At 38.3% G+C, this 18,672-nt stretch overlaps 1 protein-coding gene across 4 annotated transcripts in view; it reads left to right on the top strand.

Moving 5' to 3' along the window:
* METTL25 (methyltransferase like 25) overlaps nt 1-18,672 on the top strand; it is a 100,720-nt gene that overhangs the window by 66,648 nt on the left and 15,400 nt on the right. For all 4 annotated transcript variants that reach the window (XM_070409638.1, XM_070409639.1, XM_070409636.1 and 1 more), the window contains one exon: nt 12,275-12,368. In XM_070409638.1, the coding sequence (XP_070265739.1) occupies nt 12,275-12,368 (94 nt within the window). The remainder of the gene's footprint in view (nt 1-12,274; nt 12,369-18,672) is intronic.

Raw genomic sequence — 18,672 nt, 5'->3', positions numbered from 1 at the left:
TTGATGGTTTCCTTTGCTGTGCAAAAACTTTTTAGTATGATGTATACAAGAATAAATGCAAAATGGATTAAAAACTGTGTCCTGGCTGGGTGGCTCAGTTAGTTGGAGCACTGTCCCATGCACCAAAACGTTGCAGGTTCGATTCCTAGTCAAGACACATACCTACACTAGTGGCCCGGTGCACAAAATTCGTGCGGGCGTGGGGGAGGGGGGGTTGTCCCTCAGCCCGGTCTGCACCCTCTCCAATCTGGGACCCCTCGAAGGATGTCCTACTGCCGGTTTACAGGGATCGGGCCTAAACCTGCAGTCGGACATCCCTCTCATAATCTGGGACTGCTGGCTCCTAACCACTCACCTGCCTGACTGCCTGCCTGATTGCCCCTAACCACTCTGCCTGCTGGCCTGCTCGCCCCCAACTGACCCCCAGTGCCAGCCTGCTCACCCCCAAATGCCCCCCCGCCAGCCTGATCACCCCAACTGCCTCCCGTGCCAGTGTGCTTGCCCCCAGTTGCCCCCCATGCTGGTCTGCTTGCCCCCACCTTCCCTCCACACTGGCCTGCTCGCCCCCAACTGCCCCCCTGCTGGCCTGCTCACTCTAAATTGCCCTTCCTCCCCCGCTGTCCTGATCACCTCCAGCTGACTCCCACTGATGGCCTGCTCACCCCAAACTGGCCCCCCTGCTGGTCTGCTTACCTCCAATGGCCCTGCACCCAATCAGCCTGATCACCCACAATTGCTGTCCCATCCTGGCCTGATCACCACAACTGCCCTCCCCTCTTGACCTCTAACTACCTCTACCTCGGCCCCCGCACCATGGCTTTGTCCAGAAGAACGTCTGGAAGGTCTCCTGGAAGGTCTCCCAGACTAATTAGCATATTACCCTTTTATTAGTATAGACAGAGGCCTGGTGCACGGGTGGGGGCCAACTGGTTTGCCCTGAAAGGTGTCCCGGATCAGGATGGGGGTTCCCTTGAGGCGTGGCCAGCCTGGGTGAGGGGCTGATGGCTGTTTTCAGGCTGGCCATGCCACCTGGCAACCCAAGCTCCCAGCCTCTCCTTTTTTTCATTTTCTTTTTTTTTCAGCACCTCCTTAAGCAGAGGCCAGGGTGGGCTGGAAGCAGGTATCTAGGATTTATTTATCTTCTATAATTAAAACTTTGTAGCCTTGAGCAGAGCCCAGGGCCAGCCAGGAAGTTTGGCTTCCTCCATCGCCGGGGGCAACTCAAGCCTCCTGTTCGGCCGCCGTCATCTTAGTTGGGTTAATTTGCATACTCCTGATTGGCTGGTGGTTGTAGCGGAGTGGCAGAGTGATGGTTAATTTGCATGTTTCTCTTTTATTAGTGTACATTGCTGGTTTGATCCCCAGTCAAGTGTGCACAGGAGGCAACTGATTGAGGCTTCTCTCTCACATCGATTTTTCTAGCATTCTGGAGATTAGTGGTCCGAAATCAGTTTCACTGGGCTAAAATCAGGTGTCAGCAGGACTGTATTTTTTCTGGAGGCTCTAACTCAGTGGTTCTCAACCTTCTGGCCCTTTAAATACAGTTCCTCATGTTGTGACCCAACCATAAAATTATTTTCGTTGCTACTTCATAACTGTAATGTTGCTACTGTTATGAATAGTAATGTAAATATCTGATATGCAGGATGGTCTTAGGCGACCCCTGTTAAAGGGTCGTTCGACCACCAAAGGGGTCATGACCCACAGGTCGAGAACCACTGCTCTAACGGATAACCCATTTATTTGCCTTTGACAGCTTCTAAAAGCAGCCTACATACAGGGGTGGGCAAATAGATTTACAGTTGTGAGTACATGAAACACCAGACTTTATTCTCATATTATTATTTATTAAATATTGTAGTATTTTCCATAGGAACAACTGTAAACCTACTTTTGCCCCACCCGGTATTTTGGCTCTTGGCTCCTTCATCATCAAAGGTAGCAATGGAGCCTCTTCAAATCTGACTCTAACCTCCTCTTCTTCCTCCCTTTTCCACTTTAAAGTATTCTTGAGATTATGTTGCGGCCATCCAGGGTGCTCTGTTTATCTTTAGGTCAGCAGACTGGAAAAAACTTCATCTGCAACCTTAATTCCTCCTCTTCATGTAACATAATACATGCATAGGTTCTGAGGATTAGAATGTGGACATCTTTTGGGTAGAGTACTATTCTCCCCACCACATACAAAATAAGTACATTTGATTCCTACTTTATAACAAACACAGAAACAAATTAAGCCCAGCCGGTGTGCTCAGTGGTTGAGCATTAACCTGTGAACCAGAAGGTCACAGTTTGATTCCCAATCAGGGCACATGCTCAGGTTTCAGGCTCAATTTTCAGTAGGGAGTATGCAGGAGGCAGTCGATCAATGATTCTCTCTCATTATTGATATTTCTATCTCTCCCTCTCTCTTCCTCTCTGAAGTCAATAAAAATATATTTGAAAAATCAATTCATAGTAGATTAAAAACTTAACTATGAAAGGCAATACTATAGTACTTTTAGAATATTGAAGATTATCTTTATAACCTTGAAATAGGGGAATGATTTCTTTAAATATACACAAGCAAATCTTAAAAGATTAAAAATTCAACCACATTAAAATTAAGAATTTCTGTTTTTTGAAGATACCATAAAAAGAGTGAAAAGAAAAGGAATCAGAGGTAGAAACTAATTATAAGTTCTATAACTGACAAAAGATTAATATCCAAAATAGGTAAAGAATTCCTGAAAATCTGTGAGAGAAAAAAATAACCTTTGTAAAAGAAAGATAGTCTAAAGACTTGATTAGTTACTTCACATAGAGGACTCTCAAATGGCCAATGAACATAAGATAAGATGCTCAATCTTGATTAGTAATCAGAGGAACATCAAATGATACAGCAATGGGATATTATTTTTATAACCATTACATTAGCAAAAATTTAAAGTTTTATAATATCAAATGTCAGCAAGCATGTACAACAACTAGAACTGTCCACATTGCTGGTGGGAGAAAAAATATCAATCCTTGGAAAACAAGTTAACATTATCTAGTAAAGTTGACAATCTACACTAATAAAAGAGAAACATGGTAATTAGCGTACGACCGCTACCCTTTTCATTGGCTAACCAGTGAGTATATGCAAATTAACTGTCAGCCAAGATGGCGGCCAGCAGCCAGGCAGCTGGAAGTGAACATGAGGCTTGCTAGCTTCAGTGACTGCGGACTCCAATGTTCCCGCCTCACTTGCCGGCCTCTGAGCTACAACTCTCAGCAACTATGTACTATGTTGCAAATAAGAAGATAAACAAAACCCCAGAAACCAGCTTTCATTCAGCCGGGCTTTAGCAACATTGTATCGATGTTTTCAGCAGCGAGGCCTCAGAGCTAAAGCTGGCCCAGAATTAAAAAAAAAAAAAGAAAACAAGGAGCGGTTGGAAGCTTCAGTCACTTACTTCCGGAAAACAGCCCTCAGCCCCTCACCCAGCCTGGCCAGACACCCCAGTGGGACCCCCACCCTGATCCAGGACACCCTTCAGGGCAAACCAGCCAGCTCCCACCCATGCACCAGGCCTCTATCCTATATAGTAAAAGGGTAATATGCCTCCCAGCACCGGGATCAGCGGAGCAGCGAGGCCTCCTGGCACCGGGATCAGCATGACAGGGGGCAGCACCAAAACCCCCTGATCGCCCTGCGGCTCTGTGTGTGACAGGGTGCAGTGCACCAACCCCCCCAACCCCCACAGGCCCTGCTCTGTGTGTGACAGGGTAGAGCCATAACCTCTCCATCGGCCCTGCCCTGAGTGTGACAGGGTGCAGCGCCCCAACCCCCTGATCCGCCCTGCTTTGTGGGTGATAGAGGGTGGTGCCCCAACCCCCCTCCACAGGCCTTGCTCTGTGTGTGACAGGGTAGAGCCATAACCTCCCCATTGGCCCTGCCCTGAGTGTGACAGGGTGCAGCGCCCCAACCCCCTGATCCGCCCTGCTCTGTGTGTGATAGGGGGCAGTGCCCCAACTCCCCTATCGGCCCTACTCTGTGAGTGACAGCGGGGAGCTCCCCAACCCCCTGATCGGCCCTGCTCTGTGCGTGACAGGGTATGGATCCCCAACACCCCTGATGGGCCCTGCTCTGTGCGTGACAGGGGGCAGCGCCCCAATCCCCTGATTGGCCCTGCTCTGTGCATGACAGGGGATGGCGCCGCAACCTCCCCATCCACCCTGCCTTGAGTGTGACAGGGGGCGGTGCCCCAACCCCCCAATCGGCCCTACCCTGATCGTGACTGAGGGTGGCATCGCAACCTCCAGATCTGCCCTGCTCTGTGCATGACGGGGCAGCACCCCAACTCCCCAATCGGCCCTGCTCTGTGCCTGACCAAGGGCTGCACTTAGGGATTGCACCTGCCCTCTGCCACCCGGAAGCAGGCCTAAGCCAGCAGGTCGTTATCTCCTGAGGGGTCCCAGACTGTGAGAGGGCACAGGCTGGGCTGGGGGACCCCCCCCCCCAGTGCACAAATTTTTGTGCACCGGGCCTCTAGTCCTATATAATAAAAGGCTAATATGCAAATTGTTCCCTCGGGAGTTCAACCAACCGGAAGTTCAACAGCTCGTTATGATGTGTGCTGACCACCAGAGGGCGGCGTGGAATGAAGGAAGGCCCCAGCCGGCAGCTGGCAGCCAGGGGAAGGAAGGCCCCGATTGGCCCTGATCACTGGCCAGGCCAGTGATCACTGGACCCTACCCATGCATGAATTTTGTGCACCGGGCCTCTAGTGTATATATAACTTGTCTCAGCAATTCCACACCTATGTATATATCCTAGAGAAACTCTTAACATGTGCTCTTAGAAATTTATACAAGAATAGTCAATAGCAGCAATGTTTATAAGAACAGAAATCTAGGAACAAAGAGTTCATTAATAGGAGAATGGATAAATTATAATGGAATTCTATGCCACAGTAAAAATGTATGAATTACAACTACATGTATCATCATGGATCAATGTTGTGAATATAAGTCACAGAAAAATTCCTGCAGGATGGTTCCATTTATATAACTCAGTAACAAGCATAATTGTATATCTAGGAGTATAAATATATGGCAAAAAAAGTCAAGAAAAAAAACACATGATAATGGTAAACACAAGCAAGTTTCAGTGCTTAATTTCCTATGGGGAAATGAGTAAACAGAGAAATAGGATGGGGAAGATGAGGGGTTTTAATACACTGTTAATATTCTATTTCTCAAGTTTGATGTTGACTATAGGGTTCATTCTATAGACAGTCTTTATATTTTATATATATCTTATAAATACTTATTTGTGTTTAGTAGCAATCTCTCATCGGCTACAATATACATTAATGATCTATATATTGTACTCTGTGTAGTTATTATAGTCACCTCATGAGAGTATTAAGAAAAATTAAGGTAAAAGAGGTCAAAGGCTTGCCCAAAGTCTCATACAGCCTGAAAGAACCAGGGTTAGAACTGAATTCCTAGTCTGTAAGTGTTTTCAGTATACCATGTTTTTTTTCATTTAAATTTGGGGGGGAGGGGTGTTAAAATATGAGTTGAGTTGCATGGCTCCTTGTATTAGCATTGTAAATCAAGGTTAACTTGATTGGAATCTCTAGCCAGCAAGAGTGCTAAGAAAATATGATCACTTATTTAACTTATTTTTCATTTTGTTTTGTTTTCTTTATTAACCAAAATAAATTGTCCTCTGGTGATAAACTGTTTTAGAATATCTTAATTATTTTTCTAAAAGTTTCTTTAAGTGTAATTGTTTATATAGCCTAAGATTAGAAGTAAACTTTTTTTGTGGACTTAAATATAAAAGCATTTTTATTCTATTAATTGTAATTGTCATTTAGCATCCAATATTTATGTTAAAAATCAGTTATTTATAGAGAATTCTTTTTTATATAAATAGCTCTTATCTGGAAACTTTCTAAGTGGAATAAAATGCCAAAGAAGGAATTTCATGGGGTAAAAGTCACTTAAAACTCTTGGAAAGAGGACAGGGAAAATATGTATACTTTACTCACTTTATTATTCTCTTTCATAATGAATACTGTAAATAGTTATATAAGAAATATATACTTTTGATGCCTATACTTATGAATAACTTAGTTTAATTTTTATTTTGCTATATTCAAATAAGAAAGTGAAAAACCAGATAATGAAAACTGGCTCACAAAATTAAAGCTAATAATTTAATTCATAATATGTGTTCACATTGGAATTAGCAAGTCTGTATTCTTTAAATTGAAGAATACAGTAGTCTATAAAGGTTTTTGGAGCTCCCTTAAATGATTGCCATTTTCAGCAAAATTTTGATATTTTAAGTCTTTTAATATCTACTAGCATATAAAAGACACAAAATAAATAGTTCCATCAAGATTTTGTGATGCTGGAGCAAATGAATTTTAGTACTTTCTGCCCTACACGTGCTTGTTTCCAGTTATTTAGTATACATCAGCTTCACCTCTTCCTAAAATGTTCTGCACTAATGTCGCCTCTTTGGAAAGTTGCACAAGTGAACCATGTTCTTACAGTTGTATTTTTAGAAAAGAATGTGGGTGGTGTAGGATTCACTGGAGTAGAATTTTAATCAGATCTAGTGCATTCACATTTATTAAAAGAAAGAATAGTAATTCCTTTTTAGCATGCTGGCCATGCTTTAATCTGACAGAGGGCCCCTTTTAATCTGTTCTCCCAGTCCCATCATTTGTCTTTCAGAATTAGTCATGTCACTTTTCTACCTTCAGATGTTTGAGAATTCCTTTTTTTTTATACTTAAAAACTAAAATGTCCTTATTATGCTATCAAGGTCATTTCTAATCTGTCACTAATACTGTCCTTTCCGTCCTAATTCATCACCCATTCTTCCTCCTCTGCACCTCAAGCACCCATCCATGCACACTGGCCTGGATTATGCCTCATTGCCCATGCAGTTAATTTTGCACCTTGTATGCTTCCTTGGAGCACCTTTGTCTACTGGGAATATCCTTCTCCCCATTTCTGCCACTCTTTCCTCCGTGATCTCTGGTGGGTAAAACACTAGGCCAGTGGTTCTCAACCTTCCTAATGCCGAGACCCTTTCATACAGTTCCTCATGTTGTGGTGACCCCCAACCATAAAATTATTTTTGTTGCTACTTCGTAACTGTAATGTTGCTACTGTTATGAATCGTAATGTAAATATCTGATGGTCTTAGGCGACCCCTGTGAAAGGGCAGGGCCGTTCGACCACCAAAGGGGTCGCGACCCACAGGTTGAGAACCGCTGCTCTAGTAAAATATATAAATAAATATTCAAAGCCCAAGGCAGATGTGAAGAGAACGAGATGGCAGTATCCAGAGCAAATTTCCTTTCTGGTCCCAGTTCTGCCACACCGTGCAGGGTAGTTAGGTAAGACTCAGCCTCTCTTGGCTGCAGGTTCCTCATCTCTGAAAAGCAGAGATTGAACTTGTTATCTTTCATGTGCTTTCTAGTTTTAGAAATGCTTTTGAAAGAGGATAAATCAGACTTTGATTATTCTGTAATAGTGTTCTCTAGATTATTGTCCTGAAAAGCAGTGATTCTATAAAAATAGTTTGAGAGAAAAGAATTTCTTAATCAAGTAAATGCTTTAATGTACTATTACCTTCTTTAAAATTACCAGTGCCCATTCATATTTTAAAGACACTGAATAATTTGGTGAGAGACAGCATAGTTTAACAGTTAAGAACATACACACAAGCTCTACTGCCTGGTTTTAAATCCCAGGCCTCACTAGGTTATAGCATGTGACTGTGGGCACATTACTTAACATCTTTTTATCTGTTTTATCATCTTTAAATTGGGAACAATAACAATACCTACCTCAAAGGAATATTGTGAAAAATAAGTTAATATCCTTAAAGTATTTAAAACTATTCCTAGAACATAGTGATTGCTATTTATTATGAAAAGAAATCTATTAAACTTTATTGAAACCAATATTTATTAATACTATATTTCTTCTCTTAAAACTCTGTTCACAATTAATATTTGTAGCACTAAGTGTTTTATGGGGAACACTCTAAGAAACACAGAAATATCTTGAAAATAATTATTCTAACTTCTTTTAAGATCTCATTTGTGATTTATGTAATAATATTTCTGTCAACTCCAAATGAAATGACAATAACAAAGTTAAATTCTTGTATTTTCTTTATTATCACATATATTGTTGACAGCCAACTATAAACTTCTATGAAAGATTCTTCTGAAATATGAATACTTTCTAATATTTAATCTTTTCTGTTAGGTATGGTCCAGTCATTCTTTAAATCCACAACAGGAACATGGTGCAACTTCTTTTCCCTTTGGTGACTGGTCTTTGCTCTCCTTTTATTTTTTTATATCATGTCCAGTTGACAACAAAATTTTCTATACCAGTAAGTCTCTGAGTATGTGTTTGTTTGTTTTCAATCCTCACACGAGGACATTTTTTCCATTAATTTCTAGAGAAAGTGAAAGGGAGGGAGGAGGTGGAAGGGGGGAGGAGAGAGAAAGAGAGAGAGAGAGAGAAAGAGAGAGAGAGACAGACAGACATTGACATGAGAGAGGCATATTGATTGCCCCCGTGAGGCTGGGGAACCTGCAACCCAGGTACCTACCCCCGACCAGGAATCAAACCCACAAGCCTTCCGTCCTTGGGCTGATGCTCTAATCACTGAGAAAACCAGCCAGGGCTCTGAGTGTTTTTTAAAAATTATTTTAATTGAATTATTATTATGTAAATACTTATACATGTAGACAACATAAATTATAAGTTTTTATTTTAAATTATCAATCATGAGGGGTAAAATTTTAATGGACTGAGTCTCCTATTGAGATGGATGCTTCAGAGGACCTTCTGAGCCCTACTTCATAACAATGCAAGAGAGTACTATGGGTGAGAGGAATGCCTTTCCCCTGTCAGGCTAATGCAGGCAAAGGGCTCTTTGTGAAAGGGGATGTGTGAAACAGAATCTAGAACACAGGTACCCACCCAAACAGTTTTAGGAGTATGGATGTAAGAAGGTGGAGGATCTGGAAATTGACTCCTTTAAAATTGTTTCCAACTATATACTTCTTAAAAGTCTTTGCAGATCTCTCTCACAGCTATGTGAAGACCACTGTTGTATATCACTACAGTTAACCAGTTACATTCCTTACAGTGTCACTGCATATCTGTACAAGCAATAAGGGAAACCTCTTATACAAGCAATAAGTAAAACCAAAACTTATTATATCCTTAGTTATAGGAGTTCTGTTCAGTTAGTCTTCAGGTGGTTCTCCAGGTAGATTGCTCGATAATTTAGTTGTCATTTTGATGTGATCCTGGAAGGAGGTGAGCAGCTCGCCATCTTGACTGGAATCCTCCACAATCAAAAACTAAAACTTTTAACAAGTCAGAATACTTATTTAAAAAATAAAATGCCAACACAGTGATATTACCAAAATAAATACTACTGTACTTAACATGTACCACTTTGCATTTACAATTATCTTCCACATACATTATCTCATTTACATCTTCCCATCGTCCTATGAAGTAGATGTTGCCTCCATTCCACCTGTTTTCACAGTGAGGAAATTGAGGCTCTGAGAAGTGACTTGTTTACAGAAGGTGGAATTAAGATCTTTTCACTCCTAGTGTATTTTTTTTCAACACCATTTTTTTCTTTTTTAAATTGATTTCGGAAAGGAAGGGAGTGGGAGAGAGAGATGGAAACATCAATGATGAGAGAGAACCATTAACTGGCTGCCTCCTGCCTGCCCCACACTGGGGATCAAGCCCACAACCCGGACATGTGTCCTGACCGGTAATCAAACTGTGACCTCCTGGTTTATAGGTCGACACTCAACCACTGAGCAACCTGGCTGGGCTATAACACCATTTCAGAGAGTATTCTTGAGTCTTTACTGTCCATGAGGCAAAACTTTGGACTGTAGTCTGAATCTTTCTGTTAACCCTGCTGCCATTGTCATATTCTTTGGGTAATCTATTTTGTGTTAAGCACTACCTCTATGCTCTTAGGCACTCTCAGGCCTTGCAGATAATCTGTCAAATAATCCATGGATTCTGTCATCAAGGAGTTCACTCACAGTAGAGAAAAGAGTTATGCATATTAAAAAGGTAACTATTGGACATCACTGGAGAATCAAAATAGTACTTGATACTCAAAATAATACTCTTTCTCAGGAGAATAGTAAGCAGTACTTGGACATAGTCCAACAGTCTTATCACAGCAATAAGCTCCCATTATTTGGCATAAGGCCCATGCTTTCTGGGCCTAGTAATCAAGGGACTCTAATGAGTAAGATAATTCTTATAGAAAATTCATAATATACAGTGGCAACATAGAGAGGAATCATGTATTGTAAAATTTACCTTTGAAAATTCCTTACATGGTTTTCAATATATAACCCAGAGCAGTGACTGATATATGTAAAGTGTTCAAGTGTATATTAATTGCCTGTATGCAGTATGAGATACATACATAAAAATTTTTACAATGATTTTAATTATATTATTGAATTTGTATAGGACTCAACTCCCTATCCTTTGGCCATGTGATATCCACCATGTATAGTAGATAGTTTTATGGTATGGAATTAGAGAGAGCTTGTGTTTTGGAGTATTTTGTTTGCTTGCTTTTTTTAGACAGAAACTTGAGCATTTTCATATGATAAGTGTAAAGACTCAGTGAGTAAAGAGAAGTGGAAAATACAAAGCAGGAGGCAGAAAAAGATGGCCTCCAGAGGACCTTAGGAATTTTCTGACAGAAAACAATTATATTAACTGGATTCAACCTTTGGATCGTTTACTTAACCTCTCTGTGCTTTGGTTTCACCATCTCTAAAATGGGGATAATACGTTGACCTACCACACAGGGTCATTTTAAGGATTAAATTAGTAAATACAGCAAAGAGACCCTGACACATACTAAACGTGAAATAAATGTTCGCTGTTATTTGTTTTGTTTACATTGCACTTTTTCTTATATATTTGATCAGTGGTTCTTTATATATTTTAAATTATACTTTCTTATTTGTATAGTTAAGCTTGCCTATACTTTTGTCCACTTGATTAATAAATAGATCTACTTACAGTAGTAATGTATTGTCCTATTATAGTCTAACTAGATGTTGTTGGTTCTGTAAAACATCTTAAAAGTCTTTCTAAGATGTTATATTAAATGACATCTTTTTCTAGCCATACAGTTAATCAACTCAATATTCTGTGATACATAAGATGTACATATCTATTATATATATGATATCTGTTATACACCAAAAAAAAAATGTAAATATGTGTAGGATTTGAGAATTACATGAAAACTTATAAAATATATAATTTCTGCTTTCTGGAACCTATACCTATTTAAATGACTATTATTTCGAAGTAGTCTTTTGAGCATGGAAGTAAATAAAAATGGTCCTCTAAACAATAGTATAGCGATATAGGCAGGAATGAAGGGGACAGGCTTCAGTCTTACCGTGGAAGTAACTGTGATGATCAGGACCTGAGGTAATAATAAGTGGAATTGAGGTGGCTGTCTAGAACCAGAGCTGAAGTAATATATTTAAGGTGTATTTCAATGGAAGAATTGATAGAACTTCATGTTTAATTGATCATAGGGATTAATATACTGTCAAATGTAAATGAGCTTTTATTCATTGTTTTTGATATATGGATGTGGTTAATTTTTTATTCCCTTGATTTTTACATTATTCCTAAACTACAACCAAATTTGTGAGATATAATAGTCTAGCATTAAATTGATTAAATTTTAAACCATCTCATGATATTTTGTTTAAACCTTAATGAAAATCAGCAGGGCATAAGTGAGATCAAGTCAGACCCAACTCAGTGTTTTGGTGCTTGATCAATGGCTGGCACTGAAGATTTCTTTGCATAGCGATTGAATTATCACCACTGCTAGCAGAAGGTGCAATGAAATGCGCACTGTAATGTTGAGCCCATAAGATTAAAATGTGTTTTGTAGCACAGTGGAAAATTTTGAAAGGCCTATAGTTCCCTTTAAAATTAAGGCTTTTTAATACTATAAATTTACATCTTTCTCATAGTATTGTCTTCATAATGTTGTCTTTCACTGGTGTATGTTGAAGGCATTCTCAAAAGGGAATCTCAAATACTGTGTAATATGTAAGTTTAAAATGTTCACAATAATATTACTACATTTTTATCACATCTGGATCTTGTGCCATATACACAGAAGATATTTTTAAATATTTTGTGATTCAATTTTGTTTTGCAGTGATCGATATGTTGGTAAAATTTATTCCAAATCCTCTTCCTTTCTGGATTATGTCAGAAAGTCTCTAAAGAAGCTTGGATTAGATGAGTCCAAGGTCAGTATATGGTTACCTATTGTTTTCATAAAAACCGGAGAATTTCTATGGGGTAATGAATTGAGATAATACAAAATCATTTGCCTTCTATTTTTCTCTTATTTAGTGAAAACGTTCTAAATTATATTGGAACCAAACCTCCATTACCTTTATTTCAGTTTACCTTTCCTGTCAGTGTGGATAGTTTGCAATCCTACACCTTCAGAGATTCCCCTTTTAGGTTTATTCAAGGAAAAACATGCCAATTCTCAAATCAAAATGGAAATTGTAAGTAAAGCAAGAGACAATGGCTTTAATTTTGAACTGCTTATATTTAAGGATTATATAGCCAATTACAACTAAAAATCTTAAATTCAAAAAGCCTTTAGAAAAAGCTAATAATTGAGAACATATTGTTGAAGACAAAGAGTTAAGCCAATTGACTACTAGTAATAAATATTCTAACACAGAAAAAAAATTCTCAACATGATTTAAATCATTTATCTAAAATATTAAGTTTATATTTAAACTTATATTAAGTTTAGCTTAGGATCGCTCTGGTATTTTGATTGATTATAAGTTGAAATAAAGAATAAAATATGGTTAGAGGAATGAACTATGTTTCTTGAAAGAGAAAATTTATACAGATATGGTTATTTCAAAGCTAAAGGTTATTTTTAGTTATTATAACAACTAGAGGCCTGGTGCACAAAAATGTGTGCACTCGGGGGGGGCGGTCCCTCTGATCGGCCTGTGTCCTCTCGCAGTCTAGAACCCCTTGGATGTCCACCTGCTGGCTTAGGCCTGCTCCCCAGGGGATTGGGGCCTAAGCTGGCAGTCAGATATCCCTCTGGCAGCCCAGAAGCCCTCAGGGGATGTCCACTTGCCAACGGGGAGCAGGCCTAAGCTGCAGTCGAACTTCCTTAGCGCTGCTGAGGCGGGAGAGGCTCCCGCCACCACCGCTGTGCTGGCTTGTGGCTGAGCAGATCTCCCCCTGTGGGAGTGCACTGACCACCAGGGGGCATCTCCTGCATTGAGCATCTGCCCCCTGGTGGTCAGTGTGTGTCATAGTGACCAGTCATTCTCAGTCATTCTGCTGTTAGGGTCAATTTGCATATTACCCTTTTATTGTATAGGATTATCCATTTACTCTCCAGTTGCTTTATTACTTAAAGCAAGCAGACTGGTACAAAACAGTTTCCTCCCCCTATAAAATTACTATTTAAAAAAGTATTTCTAACTCATAGGATTTAAGAAAGATTAAATGAGGTAATATACATAAAAGACTGAGTGAACACAATGTTTGTTCATAGTAAATACTAACTAAAGAGTACTAGTTTTTATTCTGATCTTTGTATATTTACTACTTATCATGGCACCATTAATATGACTCCTATGAGATTTTTATTAAGTCACCAAAATGAAGATCCTTCTAGTCTTGAATAAATTAACAAGAATAGACATTTTTATTATAGTTAATTTATTTCTAGGTTTTGTAAAATATATTTTTAATCAGATTGATCTTCCTTCCAATTAGTATAAATTAGTGCATATCTTTATTGCTGTCTCAATTTCATGTCTTGCATTTAATATCAAGATCACAAACCTACACATTATTTTCACAAATAAAGAGCTAAGTTTTTATTTAAACTAAAAATATATTATCCTTTGCCAAAAACCAAACAGTAAAAATCCAGAAAGAATGTTACTTATCCTTTCAGATGGCTTTCTCGTCCCAGATTTATCTTTAAAAATAATCCTGGTAAATGTTCCTTAATATGTTTATTTTGTTACTGATAAGAATATTAATAATAGTTCATGTTTACTAAGTACTTACTATGTGATAGTTATGCTAAGGACATTTCAACTTTAACTCATTTATTCTTCACAAAACACTTAGGATCAATACTATTATATTTCCCAATGCAATGATCTAGAAAGAAAGGCTCAGAAAAAGGCAAATCGGTTTCCCAGGGGCAAAGAGCTGGCAAGTGGTAGCGCTGGAACTTAAACACAGATTCAACATCGAAACTTCGACATTAACCACCACACTACTGAGAAGTGAAATTGGAAACAAAAGTGAGAGAGACTAATGTAGATGAGTGTCACCATGTAAAATTAGTCTTAAATGATTAACTTTATTAGTTAATAAAGACAAAAATAGTGCCTCACTAATTTTCTCATTATACTATTGAAACTCATTGAAAACAAATATGTTGAATAAAATTGGTTAGAAAAAGAAAAGCAACAGGAAAGTATAAAACAATATAAGGTGTTTAAAAGGATGTGCTGATGAGAGGAAGTAAATAGCTGAGTTTATGTAATTTGGGCTCTGTTTTTTTGGGTATTTGGGGGGGTTGGGTTTTTTTTGGCCTGTTTTCATTTTAAGCAACAGGATTTAAGACACTTGTGTTCATCAGGCCAGAGTGGATGGGAATAGAATAAGTAATTAAAACTAGACTTATATTTCCAATCCAATACAAAATCCCATTTTTTCCCCACATTATGAAGTATCAGTGTTAAAATGAAAGTTTTAACCACAAGCACAATAAAGAAGACACTTGTATATATGTATAGTTTTATTTTTTAAATAAAATTAATTTTCTAAAAAAAATTAATTTTCACCTGGGATTCTGACTACTAAAAAGTATCAAAACCACTTAACTTTAAAATAGTAATTATGCCAAAATATTTAAAAGATCTTTGACTAAATTTATAATCATTTGTTAACAAACTGTGTAATTGAAAGTGTGGTGGTTCATTGATGTGTTTCTGAACTTTTAAAGTACAGTACATTTCTTCATATTTAAAACTATGTAAGCAAATGAAGTTCCTAGAAAACCTCCTAACATGATCTGAATACATTTTTAGTCTCAAGAAATCATGTTAAAAGTGGAAGTACACAGAGAACTTTCACAGACAAATCATCATTCCAGAGACCAGAGCTGCCTGTGCTGGGTACAAAAGTGGCTCTGAACAGCTTAAAAGATTAAGTTCTGTAGTCAGTTGTGAAAGACAGCTTTGGACATTTTCTCTTAGAACAGGATTTCTGAATCTCAGGAATACTGACATTTGGATAATCCTTTGTTGTGGGGGGTGCCCTGTGCATTGTAGGATATTTACCCACTAGATGTCAGCAGTAGCATCCTAGTGCTAATAATCCAAATAATAATAATAATAATAATAATAATTAATTTTTAAAAAAGCCTCCAGACATTGCCAAAAATGCCCCTAATGGGCAAAATCAGCTCGGTTGAGATCCATGTTTGAGCATTTGTCATCTGGGTAATTCCATTTGCAGTCATCTAACAGCTCCATTATAAACTCCATGTTTAAAAAAAAAAATGCCATGTTACACCAAGAAGCTTGGAGAGGCAAAGGGGGGAAGAAGCAGTGATTTTGAAGACTTTTTATTCAAAATTATACCCTCCTGGATCTTTATTTATAGCCCTAATTACCTAAGGATGATATTATTTCAGCCCCACATAATATATAAGCCTATTTAAGAAAAGAGTTTAGATTTACACTAAAGGTAAGCCCAACTCTATACTACTGAAAACAAATTGTGGCAGAAAACCAACTCTTTATATCAGCAGGTGTACTGTTTATTAGATGGATTTCTTAAAATGAAATGTTACAGTAAAATTCTTGTAAAGTTCAGTTATCATTTTAAAACATTTTAATAGAACTTTAAAAATGTTTAAAATAACAAGATCCTAGTGACAGACTTTATCTAGACCTAAAAAAAAAAAGTCACTCTCTATCTTCTGTCCCAAACTTTATCTCATCAAATTTCAGAAAACCTCCAAAATCATTTTTAAGGATTTATGTTTTCCTCATGATCCATAGCACTTTATCTTCTTTTGTATTACTTTTCTGTCTTTCCGTCTCCTTCCCCATGTGCAAGCGCGCGCACACACACACGTAGGATTTTAAAAGCATCAGAACAAGTATTGTTTGCTAAACAAAAAATGAACTATAGTATTGTCCGTAAGAAGAGGGGAATAAAAGGTGCTTATGTTCTAGAGCTTGTGTGTGTGTGTATGTGTGTGGGTGGGTGTGTGAGTGAGAGAGAGAGAGAGAGAGAGAGAGAGATACACATGTAACAAATACTCAAATAAATGAAGAAGTAATTTCAAGTATTGAATTGATGGAAGGGGGTTATGCTGTTGAATGGACAAAGTTGAAACCCACCAAGCTAGAACTTTAGTGGAAGTAGATAGAGGATAATTAAAAAAAAAATCTTCAGGTATTTTTCCAAAGCAGGTCAGCAAAAGTAAAACTTTTGAGACCGAAATCATTAATTATTCATCAACAAACATTTATTTTGGAGAATAATATGCCAAGAAGAATGAAAACTGGAACTACAAAGATAATTAAAACCTAACCCCTGAAAAAAGAAAATGAATAATTGTAGCATGAACTTGAAATAAAGTACAGTGGAGGCATAGGAGAAAGGAGTGACTTACTCTACCTGTGAAGATTTTACAAACAACTTTGGTGCCTTAGCTTGGTCTTGAAGGATGCATAGGAGTTGGCTTAGCAAACAAGGTGGGACGGTTGGGAGTAAGAAATTCATTTCAGGTGTCGGGGGAGGGGAAGGACTTCTGCAAAACCACAGAGATGTGAAAAACATGCTTCTGGACTTAGCGTTGCTGGAGCATAAAGCACGTAAGGGAGGCAGTGGTGAGAGATAAGGTTAAAGATAGGGCACATGTGGAGGCCAACTAAATCTTTGTAAGTTAAATCAGAGGTTGATCAGGACTAATCATAGTAGTTTAAATACAGGTGGGAGGGCAGGAATCGTTCCACAGTTGGCCAACCACAGATGTAAGGAGCTCATAAACTTTTTCTTGTGGTAATGTATTCTGTAATGATCTAGGTCGAATGAAACCCTCTAACCCAAAGGAAACAGTGGATTCCTGATACAGATTAAATTTGTGGAAAACCTGTCATCTTTGCTAATATGAGAAAAACATGTGCATTATTCCTATAAATAAGTTCCTGATGCTTTTTGCAACCACCAAGGTAATAATTGACTCACAGGAAAACCATTCATGGATGTTACAACCATTGAGTAAAAGATTTGGGAGGAATAGGATATTTACAGTCTCAAAGTACTTCCCACAGATGATTTATTAATTACAAAAGTGAATAAGCCTGGTCAACATGCTATACCAAGTGATCAAAGTTAGCATCACCATTAATGGAACAAAATGTCATCATCTGACTCTGTCTTTTACAGCATGTACTTAAAAGCATCAATCCCAGATGTGGCATTGCATTTGGTTGTCATGTCTCCGGTCGCATTTAATCTGGAACAGTTCCTCAACTCTTTTTTTGTCTTTCATGACATTGACATGTTCCCTCCCAATGCATCTCTATATCATATATTCAAGCCCCATCTCTATATCAATTCAAATCACTACCTACAGTAGTTCATCCCTGTAGGGATGCATGATCAGAACTATGATTAAATAATTTGCTTTTATCGAGATTTTAAGAAGAAAGGCAGTTATTTGATTGCAAGGAATAAAGATTTACTCAGCTTTGTTTCAATAATTGATGGGAGGTTATTCCAGGAATATGTATACTTACAAAAAAACAAAAACAAAAAACTAGTCTCTCATCTTCGTAAGAACCCAGAAAGATACAGCCTCGCCTCATTAGGATGTAGTTTGTTAGTGGGAGCAGGATTCAAAACATGGTGACTGAGTTACTGTTACTTTTTTTTTTTTTTTTAGCAATAATTCATGTTTTCTAATCCTTCACCATTATAGGATTCACTCCTGAACTACCAACTATTTCACTCTTTGTCCTAGATCATTTTTCTCTACAGATTTTTGCTTAACAATGGGTTGTTTATTCATGATTATGCTTCTCACCTTCAACAAACTTTGTACATGACTTTTAGTCTCCTTACCCTGCCTCATGTTGACCAGGCTTATTCACTTTTGTAAATAATAAATCATCTGTGGGAGGTACTTTGAGACAGAAAAAGAAGGTCTAGTTGACTAATTTGGTCTCTTTCATAACTGTTTGCATAGACTTTTTATTCCCCACCATTTCATCAGCTGGGCCACCAGAGGACTATGCAATTTTTGCTCTGCACAAAGGCATCTAGCTAAGAGCAAAGTAGAGCTAAAATTACCGCCCATCTTCCTTTTATGATAGGTGTGTTGGCATCTACCCCAAGCAAGGTGATGGAGTATTTTTTTTTTAATTTTTCACAAAGACACATATCAACAAGCAGCAGCAGCCCTGTCATAAGTCACAAGTACCCTAAATCCAGTAAGGTGAGAAGTAGGAGAGAGGAAATGTGTGC

Source organism: Myotis yumanensis, unplaced genomic scaffold, assembly GCF_028538775.1.
Source record: "Myotis yumanensis isolate MYYU_CA2020_CCGP unplaced genomic scaffold, mMyoYum1.0.hap1 SCAF_3, whole genome shotgun sequence".
Lineage (NCBI taxonomy): Eukaryota > Metazoa > Chordata > Mammalia > Chiroptera > Vespertilionidae > Myotis > Myotis yumanensis.
The sequence above is the reverse complement of the archived record's forward strand: the minus strand, read 5'-3'. Positions and strand labels throughout refer to the sequence as shown.